Consider the following 15,168-nt stretch of genomic DNA (forward strand, 5'->3'; position numbering starts at 1 on the left):
GAAAAGGAATTGAGCATATACAGCTAGCTGATTCTGATCTCCCTTGATTTGGGACCCAATTTAATAATTCATATATGCTAGCTGTACCTCATTGCTGTTCATAACTGTACTTATAGGGAGGAATGTTTGATTGACTCATTATTTATTCCTAGGACTTTTCAATTGGTAAGTTAAAACACTATCTTAAACATAAACAAACAGATAAAAGGCTAACACCCCCATTTGTTTTATTCCTCTCTGCTTCAGTTAGGGTATAGTCTAGTGCAAGTAAAATAGGTAAATTGCTTACTGACCCATGCAATCCCCAGCAGTCTAAGTACAAGCTCCCAGAGGATTTTGTCAAGAGTTTGAACACAGAGTATTATTATAATCAACTGTGGCAAAATTGAGTGGAAAGGAGGCTCACAGAGCTTGCATTAAAAACATTGCCTTAAGTAATATGGCTTTCTTCTCAATAAAACCAGTAACACCATGCATTTCCCCCCCATGACACTGAAAATACAAGACCAACTATAGTAGTGAGAAAAAATTACATGGCTCTAGGTATATTCTTCATACTGATTCATGCCCTGCTTCAGATCAGCATCTCAAGATTCTAAATCACCAAGGAGACCCAGGCTCCCTGAATGAAATGCACAACAGTAAACTCACCCATCATGTTAAGAGCAACAATGGGAAAATGGTGATTTTTTCCTTCTTCCTTTAATTTGTATCTATCTATTCATCTATCAATCTATGTATCTATCTACATATCTGCGTATGTATGAATATATATGTATGCATGCATGTATGTATGTATGTACTTCTTTCTATCTATCTATCTATCTATCTATCTATCTATCTATCTATCTATCTACCCATCTACCCACCCACCCACCCACCCACCTATCTATCTACCTACCTACCTACCTACCTATCTATCTAACTATCTATCTGTCTGTCTGTCTATCTATCTATCTATCTATCTATCTATCTATCTATCTATCTATCTATCTATCTACCTATCTATCTATCTATCTATGTTCTCTCTATGTAGCTTATTCTGGACTTGAATTAATGGTTCTCTTGCCTCAGCTCTCTAAATGTTGAGATTAGAGATGAAAATCATGGTTTCCAGATGGCGCTTCTAGGTTTTTTTTTTTTTTTTTTTTTGCAATGAGGTCATCTGTATCAAGTTTATTCTCTCGGATTTGAATGACAGCACATGGGGCATAAATATTCATCCTTGGAGTCTTCTGAATCTTGGGAGATATTCCTTCACACTATACTCAAGACTGTAGCTTATTGTTAATAAGGAAGTATGTTTGATTAGGTTAAAGGGAATGAATGTAAGTTTATTGAAGTTATCTATACCCCTAGACTTTGCTGCTAGTCATTATAAATATAGAAAAAAAAAAAACATGGACACTTCCTCAAATAAGCCTTTGTTTTTGAGAGAATTGTTTTAGACTTGCCCAAGATAAAGGCAGTAGGTGTCCTACAATGCAGAGGACAGATAACACAAGCTCCCACTCCGGGCTGGGTTGCTACTGACAGAGGGTGGTTTCTAGGACAGGGAGATTCCATTTAGTTTAAGGATGTAATATGTGATAAGTTAACTACGTCATGCAGATGATCACATAATTATGAAGTAATAAGCAGCACTAACTGGATCCACTAGAATATAAAAAGTAAATAAACAATTGAGATCTGAAGTCGGGAACGGGATGTGAGGGAAGAGACACTGTAGTAACTAGGTGGAGAAAAAGTAGACAACTCAGATACCAGTGACAGATTCCAGAACTTGGAGGAACACTAACCAGAGGCGGCCACAGGACCATGTACTGAATCTTCAGCTCCACTTCTGTTCCAAAGACACATTGACTTTAAAGAGAGGGAAATCCACCAGAGCAACGCTCATCCAGGGAATCTGAGAGCCCAGCCAGAGCTGAGCTTCCATGTCACAAGCTATATGGGTTTAACCACCAGCCACTGTTTTCTTATGGAACATACGGTGCATAAGGGACACTCTGCATCCCTCAGATAACCTGACCGCTTCACCAGTTCTCCATCTAGTACTGTCCAAGCTCATACAGCGCCTCTAATGACATAAGGAATCAACACGTGTGTGTGTGTGTGTGTGTGTGTGTGTGTGTGTGTGATGCTCATATCAAGGCAGGGTTTTTATTATACCATGTTATGGCATTTACTCTGTTACAAGTTATTTTTCTTATTTCTCCTCTAAATTATGCTTGTAAGCACCACTTTAAAAACAATTTCTGCATGTACATAGCATTCTCTCATTCTCTAGCCAGGTACATAGCAAGAAGCATGGGGTTTTGAAAGGTTCCATAAAGCATTATGTATGCTACGTGCCTTCAGTTCCGGCATGCTCCTACAGGCGGAAACACTGACCTTACTGAGACAGTGTATCCCTTACACACACCGTACCGCTCACCTCACAAGACGATTACCAGGCAAGCACTTGTACTTTATTTCTCTGGCACTGGGGCACAAAGACATTACCTCCTTTGCCTCAAAATGCAATCGCCAAGTGAAACAGCTGAGCTCAAACACAGGATTATGGTACTTAGGCTTATAAAGTCAAAGCACATACAAAGGAAAGGTCAATCCAGGGAGGGATAATTTTGGCTACATACCTCATATAATTCAATAATGATGTTTCCCATTAGACCTCGGCTGCTCTTAATGTTCTCCATAGCCAGGGTAAAGTAGATCCCACGTGTGTCCGAGATGTAGAGGTTGTAGGTGTCATTCTGGTTCCATTCTTGGACGGCTGCAAACACTTGGTTCTCATCAGTACTGATGATGTGCATGTCCTATAATGAGACGGATGGCCTGTGAGAAGGTAGAGCGCCTTACCTCTCTCCCTACTGGGACCTCTGATAATTTCTGTGACTGATAAAATGGGTGAAGAGAATCTTGAGTTATAGGCAATGTTAAGCAGCTCTGTGTTGGACCAAGGCTATAAATTGTGAGCATCATGATTTGTGTTCCTTGCTAAGTGACAGCAAGATGGCTGTAAGGGGCTTTCGTGGTTATTATTTCCCATGGTTCCAAGGAATTCGTTCCTGCTCATTTTTTGTGTTAATGTCTGAAATTTAGTGTTAGTGATAACAGAAGCATCCTAGCCATCTAGGATGACACTCAGACACGTGGAGAAGCAGGCCCCATTCCACTCTTGATCTTCATTTATGGTTTTAAATCTTGCAGTGCAGTGTTTTCCAAGGGAATCCTCACTATCAAGTGGGTGGCAATGAAGCAGGTAGGTCTGGCCATAGAGCTCCAATTGCAGGGAACGCACGGGCATGAGTCAATTAATTGTGCGTCCAGGAGTTTTGTGTGTTATTTAAGTGAAGCTAATGGAGAGCCTGCTGCAAACGAGATAAAAAAAATTATGCTTGGCCGGTAATCACACTCAACCTGGAACTTGAAGCCCTGGGCCTTACTATAGGCCTTGCTGCTGTGAGACAGTGTTTCAAGAATGTGTCAGCCTCCAGGAATCTCAATTTTCTCCTCAAGGAGTGGAGACAAAAACACTTAGTACCTGGGCACTATTCTGTCATTCCATTTTATTTCCAATTAAAAGTCAAATAATCCTGTGATAGAGATAGGATGATTATTATCATTTTCTGGAGCAAACTAAGGCACACAGTGGGTTCATTGAACTGTTTCAGACTGCACAGGTAGTAAATGGCAGAGCCAGACTGTGACTATCTGAGGGTCTGGTTGACACAAAGATGGGCTTCCTTTGAGTGTGCGGTTTGTCCATGGGTGCATTTTTTCAGTTTTTGTTTCTTAATTACTTTTTCTTTCATATATTACATTCTAACCCCAGTTTCCCCTCTCCCAACTGCTCCCAATTCCCCTGTTATCTCCCCTCCCCCAGATCCACTCCTCCTCCTGTGTTTCAGAAAAGAGCAGGCCTCCCAGTGACATCAACCGAACATGGCATAACAAGTTACAGTAAGACTAGGCACAGGCACTCATATCAGGGCAAGTTAGCTATGATTTTACACTAGCAACCGGTACAGTAAGACTAAGTGCAAATGTCAGTGTGACCCTTATGAAAACCGGAATCTCTAGGCCACTAGGTAGATCCATTAGAGTCTCTGCCCTGGCTAAATCTCTATTCTTTTGGTCTGTTCCTTACAGGCTAGCATTACATTCACCATCGTCCTCCCATTCATTTTAGTGTCAAATCTTGGTCTGTATTATTCCTAAAATCCAATTGAATGGCTCACAGTTGAAAACTAGTTTACAAAAGCCGTACCACATGCTCTCTAACCACTGCATAATAATGACACATTCAAGTCCACACCAGGAGAATATGCATGTGTTCAGGAGGCCATGTTGGCATTGTTAAGCATCTGGTTAATGTGATGGCATTAAAATGCATAACGCTGGTGTGTATGTGTGTGACAGGTCACAGATGGAGAGCTATGGTTGTATCTGTGCAGTTCACTGGTCGCAGCAGCAGCATTAACAAGAGCCAATAACAAATAACCAATCAGCCAGAATCTACCTTCCCCAGAATCTACTTCAAGGGAAAAGAGCAACAGGGTCTATAATGTCAGCTCTGTAGCCAGCACCTCTCACATTCTACTGAGGAAGAAGACATATGATCTTCAAGACTGGAATGTAGAAAAAGTAGACAAACAAATTCTACACTTTTAATTAGAGATAATTTGTCAGTAGACAGTAGGCTTGAACTTTCTGGTCTCCTTGACTCGGGCTTAACTCACTCATTGGTGCTTATCTTGTCAAATTACAGGTTCCTTCTGCACTGTTTTAAAATAGAAAGAAGTTTTACTCCTAAAAACCATGGGATGAAATCTTGTGGTGTATATATAGAATGAATGCCCAAGAACCCAGTAGGGGGGGGGGAAGAGCAGCTGCAGGAAATTCGAATTAAATTCACTTACCATGATAAAAATGCAATAGAGATGCTTGGGTTTTCCCAGATGTTTTGGTCATAAAAATGAATGAGCTGAGTTATTTTAAACTAAACTAATGTAAAGTAAGTGGGAAGAAAACAATTTAGAATACCATGGGCAGGGTTAGAGGCAAACATCTTTACTCTGAGTGTATATTAGGAAAAGGCTATCCTGGGCTGTGCCAGCTGCTTATTAAGTCCTTGGTCCTAAGCATAAACAGCTAGAACATCTCTCGTGTCTAAGATTCTGTATTGCCTGTGATTTCGTCAGTAATTGTGATGACAAATGACAATACTGAGATTTAATAAAAAAAAAAAAAAACTAACTTTTAAAGTACCATATTACTAAGGATATAACTTCAGTGTGATCAAGATGATTTACAGAACTTTATCAAATTTGTCATTATTTTGTCATTGAAGACATAGGGACTTTACCATGCTATGGAGCACAATGGTTAATATTCATAGTCACCTCCAAAGCTACAATTACCTGGGAGACAGACCTCTGCACATGCCAATGGTATATTATGCTAATCATGTTAATATTAGAAGACTCGGTCACTGTGGGTGGCACCATTCCCTGGGCTGGAATCCTGGGTTGTGTAGGAAGGAGAAAGTAAACTGAGCACAAGCACTCCCCACACTGCATTTGACTCTGTGTTCAATGAGACTAACTGCTTTGTTTTCTTGATGTGACTTCCCAGCAAAATGAACTGTATTCAAACTATTGACCAAAAACCAAAAAAGCCACCTTTTCCATTCAGTTATTTGTACTAGGGTATTATCATAGCAATAGAGGCAGGAATTGAGATGTCCACGTTAGCCTTGAGTTCATCTTTCTACTTCAGCCTCCTAAATAGCTGGGAGAGAAAGCCCTCTAGTTACCACATGAACAAGTCTTCTAGATGATCCTATGGAATCACTTTGACATGGTTTTTTTACGCTTATACAACCTGCCAATATTGCAATATGACATTGTCACCTACAAAGTTCTCATTAAAGAACCCCACAATTGAACCACAATTTTAATAGTGTCATAAGTAAGTTTGCAAAGTCTTAACTTGCTTTTGGACACACCATAGCTATCTTAAGGTGCATATAGTCATGTGCCACTGGTAGTTCATGCTCATATATGAACTCTTTCTAAATAGTTCATGTTGAACAGAAATCAATAGATAATAACCAGAATATTAAAATGTTAAGAAAAATGTAGTATCAGTTAAAAGTCAGTCCAACAGGGTTCTGGACTATCATAAATGTTTCCTTTGATGGAGCTACCTTAATTGAACTGCAAAGCAATTATTTCTTGCTTTCTGATCCTGGGAACCTGCGGGAAGAGAGCTGGTGCTAAAAGGGGAACACAGAGGAAGGGAAGCCATAGTAAGAAACCATTGAAAGGAGCCTCACTAATGCTGCAACAGCTTGAAAAGCCTCAGATTCAGCACATATGTTATCTGGAAAGCACAGATCAGTAATAACCCCTACCATCTCAATAGTGACTTGAAAAATCGCTAACAAAACAAAAACCTAACACAACAAAATCTGGGTATTTTGAAGTAAACACTAATGAAAATCCTTCACGGTTCCTTCCTGTTTTCTGTTTATTTCTGTTTGTTTGTTTTCTCATGTCCTGTGCCTCTTAAAAGTTTACATGAAACGCCTAAATGGTTAAGCATTTGAACGCGAGAAAAGTAAAGATTAATAAAGCTACACCAAAGAGGATGTCCCTAAGCAGATGCCCCGATGGGAAAGACAGCATATTCTTAGATTTTTCTCAACTATAAATAGATGCTACACTAACGCAGACAAGTGAGAGAGTGTGGAATTCTCAAGAACACAGGTTAAGGGCTCTACACATATCCTCATGCAAAAGGTAAGAAGAGAGGGGCCATGCCACACAGGATTTTGTGCAGCACATCTAACCTTTATTCGGCAGGAACTATAAAGACCTGTGAAGACCTAAACTAAGGAAGTAGATTCTTAGTACTGTCTCTGTAAAATGGATTGGTGGTATATTAGGAAATCTATTGGAAAGAACACATCGACAGTGTCTGATTTATCAAATTGGCCTCTTTATTTTCAGATATCATGCACTGCATTTGTAATTAGTGATAAAGTAATCACACATAATTATTTGTTGGTTGTTTTTCTCTGTCAGTGCACACTAAGCTTCCCGGGAGCAGGAATTCTTTGTATTTATTACTTTACCTCTAGTACTTTGCAAAGCATTGGCTGTGGAGTCCACGCAGAACAAAAGTTTACAAAGTAAATAACGGGGTATGAAAGTAAATAGAATGAGGAGGCGCAGGGAATAGAGAGCAGGTACTAGCTTACATCTGGGCTTCTCAAACAAGGCCTGGGAATGGGCAGTTCAGTAAAGGGCTGGGTAGTGGTGAGAGATGGGTTGAGGCTCTTCATGCAGCAGTCACCGATATAAACTAAAGTGGATGCAACTACTCAGAGAACACACAGATTATAAGAAGAACCTAAGAGATACCTAGAAGAAAGGCATACAGAAAGGGGAAGGGCTTTAGTATGAACTTGGGGGAGGGGCATTATGCCAGAATATTCTAGAAATCCAGATGAAAATAAGGGGGTAGAGATGTTAAGAGTACGTTTGACCACATGGGTGGTCCTTTGTAGGAATGGCTGCAGGATTTCCAAGGTCACATGGAGTAAATGGATGGATGGGAGGATAGAGGGCAGTTAGCAGTGCGTGAAAGACTGAGTAGAAATGCACAAACAGATTAGGATTACACACAAATCATTAGGAATAGTGGATGTGATCTACTAGATCTAGGTAAAGAGACAAAAGTTAATATCCGTGTCACTGTTTTTATAATAATGTTAAAGAAATAGCCTCCCCCATCTCATTATTCACACTGGCACTAACTACATCCAACTGACAAATTACTGCATATTCTGACGTAGATAAGAAAAACTACTGCAAACTCTGATATAATAACTACAAGTATTTCAGAAGAAACTGCTTATGTTTTGTTCCATTTTACAAAAGGGTTTAATATATTTCAGGCTGGCTTCAAACCAGTGTTTGAACCAGGCAAAGGCTGGCCTGGAGCTAGAAATCCTCCTGGCGCTACCTCTGAGTGTCTGAATAATATGTATGTACCATCATACTTGCAGAGAATTGCTCTTAAATTTCTTTTTATTGGTTCTTTTAATTCCTATACATTTAAGTTAGTCTTTGTTGCATGTGTATGTCCATGTAGTATGTTTTTTATGAGTATGTGTGCTCACATACATGTAGGTGCTTGTGTGTTAAAACAAGAATTTGACCTCAGGGATCTTCTTCTTCAATCACTCCATACTTGTTTGCAGAGACAGAGAGTTCTGTTAAATTCCAAATACTTGGTATAGTTTGACCAGCTTGCTTAACGGAATCCCCTGACTCTGACTCTCCAAAGGCAGGATGTTATGTGAGCACATTTGAAGATACTCTGGACCTGAACTCTCACACTTGCATGTCAAACACTTTACATACAAAAGCTTCTCCCAAACCTCAAGGTTTGCTTTTAGAAAGAAGTGTAAAATAAAAAGAGACCGAGTGTGTAGCAGGGCACAGAGATGACATGCTCACAGGACTGAAGGAGAAATTTTCTTTGAAGCAGGCGATGCTCAGAAATGCTTTCGGGTCAGACAGATGGCTTGTTTGCCCAAGTTGTCAGTTGCCTGTACAACTTGAACAGAGGGCAGTGGGAAGGCTAGATTAAAGTTTGACCAGGCCAAATTATTAAGTGTTTTGTCCACCGTTGTGTGCAGGACAACAGTTTAGCTACTCACTTATGAGAATAAGAATGTAAATGTGGTCTTATGATAGAAAGGTAGGTCAGATATCTTAGTCATAGCAAGTCTCCTGGAAAGCGTTCTTTAGGGATAAGCCCCTCCCTAGACACAAAGGAGAGGTGTATTCCTTAACTTTGCCTGTTTTCCAGAATAATTGAGGCCAAATTCAGGGGTATCACTAGTACCCAAATACTTTTAGGGAAAAAAGACAACAAGATTTTCTCTTGTAGAAATGATTTTTAGAATTGTAACCTAGGAAAAAAAATTTAGAATCTAAGGGACCAAAAAGTCTGTGTCAGGCTCCAGGTAGTACAGTATCATCCTTAAGCAATATGAAGGCCAGTGCTGTCAGAGACACAGTTCTACTATGAGCTTCATCTGCATAGCAGGCAGGTTAAGGGCATTGGCATTATTTCCTCCTAAGTAACTTGTTCCTTGGATGTACTGAGCATATTACACTGGACATACCATGAGCCATTCATTGACTCCTCACAAAGTTTCTGTGTTGCTGTGCCATTTTGCATTAGGCAGACCCAGGCTCCTGGGTAAGTGGTTGAGCTTAAAGGATCATTTAGGAATCTGCTCAAAAGTTCAACTGTCTTTTCTCTGCCATTGGTCTAATCCTCTTCCACTATGCTTTCTGATTGGTGCGTAAGTGTCTCATGCCTATGGGATGAGAGTTCCAACCCAGTGCCCAACAAGGGAGCCACAGAAGCCTAACAAGCTGCTCCTCATTCTAATAAATCTGCCCATCACTAATGCCATCCATCTAACCCTATACCAAACACTTGAAACTCAAGGTATGTTTGTTCTAAACAGACAGGCTGCAGACAGAAGCACAACTGGCCGTGATAACAGGAAACTTTTCTATCATTTGTTTTTTACCAACCCATCTAACAGCAGCTACAGTACTGAATGGAACAAAGTCATTTCAGTCTCTTAAACAATAGAAAGAACTAAGCTGCCTTCATTCTCTCTGCCCCTAGCTCCTTAGCCTTGATTATGAAAATCTGGGCCAACGCCAGCTAATAAAATGATCGATCACCATCCAGGTACCTTCACAGCAGCCTTGTATTAATGAGAAGTCTATCTGGATGCGCTTCTATGAAGGGGCTGCATGCCTGGTTGGATATACCTCCACTATAAGCCACCATGGGGTTGCTAATCATTAATGGGTTGCTCCGTGTGGAAATCAATTCAGGGCCTCATTTGTACCCCACCTGCAGCCACATGCCTAAGGGACCGAACTATTGCTTTCCTGGAAAGGTTAAAATTTCATAAAATGTGCACTGATACAGAGGGAAACATGTTCATAAAATCCTTACAGTGGAAAGATGGTTTGGAAGGGTCCGGAAACACACATTGTAGGTAAAGCTAGGGAGACTTGCAGGCTCAAGTCTGAAGGTTGGGGACCACAGCATCCTCCTTTAGGAAGATCATGGCTGAATTTTCCCTTCATCCTAAACAATTTTTAAACAAACTCAAGTCAGAGAGAGGCCAGAGTAAAATCAGAAACCAGTCTCTGTCCCCCACCCAGACCTATTTAATATGGGATGTGCCCTTTTCACTGGCAATTCTGCCAAACTCTGTAACCAAACTTCAGAAGGCATATTTTAACTCTCTTAAAGGAGCTATGTTTGCTCTTAAACCAAGGCCTTCGCAAGGGTAGCTGGTCCTCCCAATCTCTGTTCTCCAGAAACCAATGTGCCCTTAATTATATGTCTTTGCTTAACAAATAGAGCAGGCCATTTCCTTTTTTTAATCCCCTAAACAATATTGTCATGAGATTGAAGGATGATTTTAAGTATTCATAAATGATGTGCATAGGCTGGGAAAATGTTATGCCCTGATAGTTACACAACAGACTTTTTTCATCTGTGAATTTTGATGTCTGCAGGTATCAGGGTACCAATTCCTCCGAGATAATAGGAAAGGCTTATATTCTCTCCCACACCTGTACTTCTAACCAGCCTTTGTTTACATGTCACATTTTACAGTTTTCTTATATTATCCTAAACATAACTTTCTCCGGGAAGTTGCCCTTACTATCTGTATTCAGTTAGATGCCCCTTTATCTATAGATGTTCCTTAAACTTCGAGACTCCTCTGTGTGCTTACACTGGCTTACCTAATGGTGCTTGTCCACCAGACTACAAACTTTAGCAGGCAGAACATGCTTGCCTTGCATTCACTATTCAATCCATGACTAGTTCAATTCTTAAAGATGTTTTAGGACACTTCATTAAATTTATATTTATTTGATGTTAGCAGGTAAGGAATATTTGGTACCATATTTGCTATTCTATTTATAGTTCAATGTTTTCTAGCAAATGCTTTTAAATATGTTATTAAACTGATACTTATTTTATTTCTATTGCTTTCAAATATTTTAATTTTTATAAAGTGTGCAGAGTTCAAGAAATTAAGTTAACGTGTGTATAAAATAGCTTGTGAAGCTATGTCACAATTTTATCCCATTAATGCTATACCCAGTCATATCTATCCAATACCATATCTACTGCTAAAATGAATGGCACCACTTGTCTTAATACCATTCTGAACACGAGCAAGTCATTTGGCAAGCTTCCTCCAATGTGTGACTCAGAACCCAGTACCCCAAAGTGTGGCACACTGGTACGCTCTGTACTTTGAAGTCAAAGACCACAGAAAAGATCCTAATCAATGTCTTCTTGACCAACTCCTGCCCTTCTATTAACAATTTACTGTTTCTATAACCAAATAATAGGAGTCAAACTATATCCTGTTTGGCTGCTGGAAAAAAAGAGAATTAGCCCCTTCCAAGGGTGAACCCCTTTTACAGGTTGACTAATACAGAGTTACCAACCTTAAGAACCATATATACATACAAACAGAAATTGGGGCACAGCAGGTTGTATTTATGTATAGTTGCACTCACATATACAGATACTCATATAACAATATAAACAAAGACAAAGAATATCAACTTGAGAGTCAGGGTAAAGAGGGATTTAGGGGATGTCTGGTAGTGACAAGAGGGAGGAAATTGAGGTAGAATGATAAAATTCTATTCTGAGGGGGAATGGTAGAATTCTATTTCAATTAAGACCATTAAAAATTAATAATTTTGGCAAAGAGTAAAAAGAAAAGACTGAACTTTCCATTATTAAATGACTTTCGAATAGTTCAATGTGTAACATAGATTGCCCACTTAAATTAAAGTTGAACAAATTAATAAAGAATGAATGAAGACATGAGAGAATGAATACACCCATACAGAAGTGACTGAAAATAAAATACCAAGGGATGTAAAGTGATTTACCTTATAATCCCATAATCACCCCACTCTGCTCAGGTAGCCATACACACTGTTTCTTAGCCTCATCTTAGAGGCCAAAGGGTTCTTATCATATTACCTGGAGAATGCATGCCTCAGAATGGCCTTCTGCAGCCCCATTAAGAAACGCCATCACATCCTGGTATTGTGCAAAAGGAATTTACAAGATCCAGCCTAAATACCTAGAAGTTGGTATTTATATAAAGTAGGACACACTGAAGAAGCTTTGTAATCTTCCAGTTGAGGCGTTGAAATATTACCACCTGATATTATTGCTCTAGTAAGCTAGGCTCTTTTATCTACTCATTGAGAGAGTAAAACACAAAGAGGTAGCGTGTGTTCATTTGCCTTCAAAATGCAAAGAGAAGCCAAGAGACCACCAGACTTAACTGTGTGCTTTTAGCTATGCACATAGCAGCTGTGCTCCTGAAGGACAAATGCATCTTCTGTTTGTCAACAGCACTGCTTTTCGAAGGAGCCCTCTCTGAAGAGACTGGTTTCAAAGCCAGTCTTCCTTTCTCACACAGGATACTACCACATGCTTGAGTTATAGGAAATCAAATTCATGCCTGCCATGCTGCTGAGGAAAAAAATACAGTGCTCCCACCCAGCACCATCAACAAATGGACAAAATCCTTTCGGAGTGCTTCGGATTAAATGTGCATGACAAGAAGCCTCTCTATCTTTGCCTTTGTCTAGCAAGTCTCAGGGTAGCAGGTACTGTGTTCAATACCTTCGGCAAGGAGTACTTGGGCAGCTTTATCTGGGCAAAGGCTTCTCTTCGATAGGACACGTAGTAGCTGGCTCTTCCACCTATCGTTACCTGGATCAGGGGAGAAACAAGAAGAGATCAGATGGGGACACAAGTTAGAAAATACTGTCCTGCCCACAAGTAACCTCAATACGCTCAAAATTACCTCTTCGGGTCTATCTAATGTTAGCTTTGAGTCCCTGATGCCATGGAATACTTGAGTGTTTCTATGTCCTGGTGCTGATACAGTGAATACACAATGACAATGATAATCCCTGTGTTCCTAAATGACTACGTGAAAACATAGGGTGATCCTGTATGCTGTCACTGTGCTTTGTAGATATGACCTACGTAATGTGCATTTTTCAGTGAAAACAAAGAAGCTATCAGCATCAGTTTCAACCATGATATATTTGTCCAGTATCCATTTTAATAGTTTATTAATTCATAACAACCACAGCACCATGATCATAAGCATTGTTTGGAATCTAAATGATTAGCATGTCTCAAACCACCACTGCTGAGAAATCTCATTTCTTTTCTGATAGTCACATTTTCCATTCATATTCATAAACCTATGCATTGGACAGCTGCTTTTTGATCCTTCCCATGTGCAAGCTGATTAAAGACAGTGAAGGTAAGAAGAAAAAGTCCAGACATGGAATGTATAAACTTCTGTTTGTTCAGAGCTAGAAGGACAAGAATAAGCTCAGCCACTTCACTTGGCAAAGAATGGATCCTTCATTAGATGACATGGTATCTCTCCAAAAATTGGTCCACAAAGCTGGGTTTGTGGAAAAGTCCTGCCAATATGGCACAGTTCTGTGGAGGGCTGCTCTTGGTCCAATTATCCTAACTCTGGGGAAATTAATATTCACAGAAGAAGATAACATGGCCTGTTCAGAGAAAATAGCAGAAGGACAATAGCAACCAGGCTGCTGCTGGGACAATTACTCTAGGCACATGCTCCCTTCTCACCGAGCACATGCTGGAGACTAGCCAGAACCCCCAGTCCTGGCCAAAGTGAGCAGCCATCCTCAGAAGCAGCTGGGAGAAGTGGGGTGTAACATCTCTGCTGAAAGATACCCTTCACCCCTCATTCTGCTGGATGGCTTCCCCCCATGGCTTTCTTCCTTTTCTTTACAGATTGGAAGAACCCAAAGTAGGTACTTCAAGCTGCCAGGTAGGGCAGATGTTAGACTCAGCATAAAACAGAGCCTGAGAAAAAAACTGGTGCAGAAGTTAATGAAGACGAGAGACTGGTTTTCTCCTTCGTGTTTAAAGTTATTGTAGGTCTCTATTTTCTAATGAGACTCAGACATTGTTTGTATTCTATAACTTTTATTTTTATTTTTCTAAAGTACTTGTCATAAATCTGCATTGTTTTGGATTGGCTTAGAGTGGGTGTTAACATATTGAGATCAATGGTTCACAAAGAATTCCTACTTTTAAAAATAATCACTAAGCTCATAGACTCAGGTTAAAATGTAACTCTTCTACATGGGCACCCAAACACGCTTAGGCCTTGCAGGAACCCATGTGTTCATTTGCTTGATTTGATTCTATTTTAATTATAAAAATCAAAACATATAAACATACCTTCCAATCCAAAAAAAAAAAAAAAAAAAAAAAAAACAAAACTGCATCAACTGTTTTGTGTTTTGGCATGCTTCAGTATTACCTGGATAGCTTATTAAAACTCAGACTGCTGAGCCTCACATCTTATTATATTGAATTTGAATGGAATCAAAGAATGGCTTTTCCTAATAAGTTCATTGGTGCCTTTGCTCTCTGGGGACCGGACTTTGAACACCACAAAAGTAGATCATGAACAGTGATCTGCATACACCTCTGTGCTCCTCGCCTAAATATCCTGACTGCTACTATTCATAGTGGTGATAATTTTTAATTGATATGAAATTCCTATAATTAAACTTTTTAAAACACCCAATCCAATAGCATTTAACTCATTCACACCATTGTCCAGTTTTTCCATCTATTCTGTCCTCGGACATTTTGTCAACCCCCCAAAGGGGGTCCTCCATGTGAGATAACATTTAAGCACCCCAAATATATGCTGTATTTAAAATCTAGTTCTCTACAGAACCTCACTAAACCTGCCCTCTGGCACAGATGTCTCACACACAATCTCACAGATAACTTAGAGCATTGATGCTTCAGTAATAAATATAGATTATGGTCCTGGTGGACCATGGAATTCTCTAACATATTAGAGGGCTATGGGAAGACCATATAGGCCAAGTGCTTCCCCAAGTACTAAAACTACCACAGAATCTCCCATAGATATTCAGATATTCCCCACTTCATCTGACTATGTACCTCAAAGTTCAATAATGCCTA

The 15,168-nt window shown here is 39.8% G+C and overlaps 1 protein-coding gene across 1 annotated transcript in view; it reads right to left on the reverse strand.

Annotated features, from left to right (window-relative positions):
* Positions 1 to 15,168, reverse strand: part of SORCS3 (sortilin related VPS10 domain containing receptor 3) — a gene marked incomplete at both ends in the record, with an annotated part of 603,941 nt that overhangs the window by 118,805 nt on the left and 469,968 nt on the right. Inside the window, 2 exons of the mRNA XM_080913549.1 lie at positions 2,640 to 2,819; positions 12,790 to 12,879. Coding sequence (XP_080769675.1) covers positions 2,640 to 2,819; positions 12,790 to 12,879 — 270 coding nt within the window. The remainder of the gene's footprint in view (positions 1 to 2,639; positions 2,820 to 12,789; positions 12,880 to 15,168) is intronic.

The sequence above is a fragment of the Micromys minutus genome (genome assembly GCF_963924665.1).
Source record: "Micromys minutus genome assembly, chromosome: 2".
Taxonomy (NCBI): Eukaryota; Metazoa; Chordata; class Mammalia; order Rodentia; family Muridae; genus Micromys; species Micromys minutus.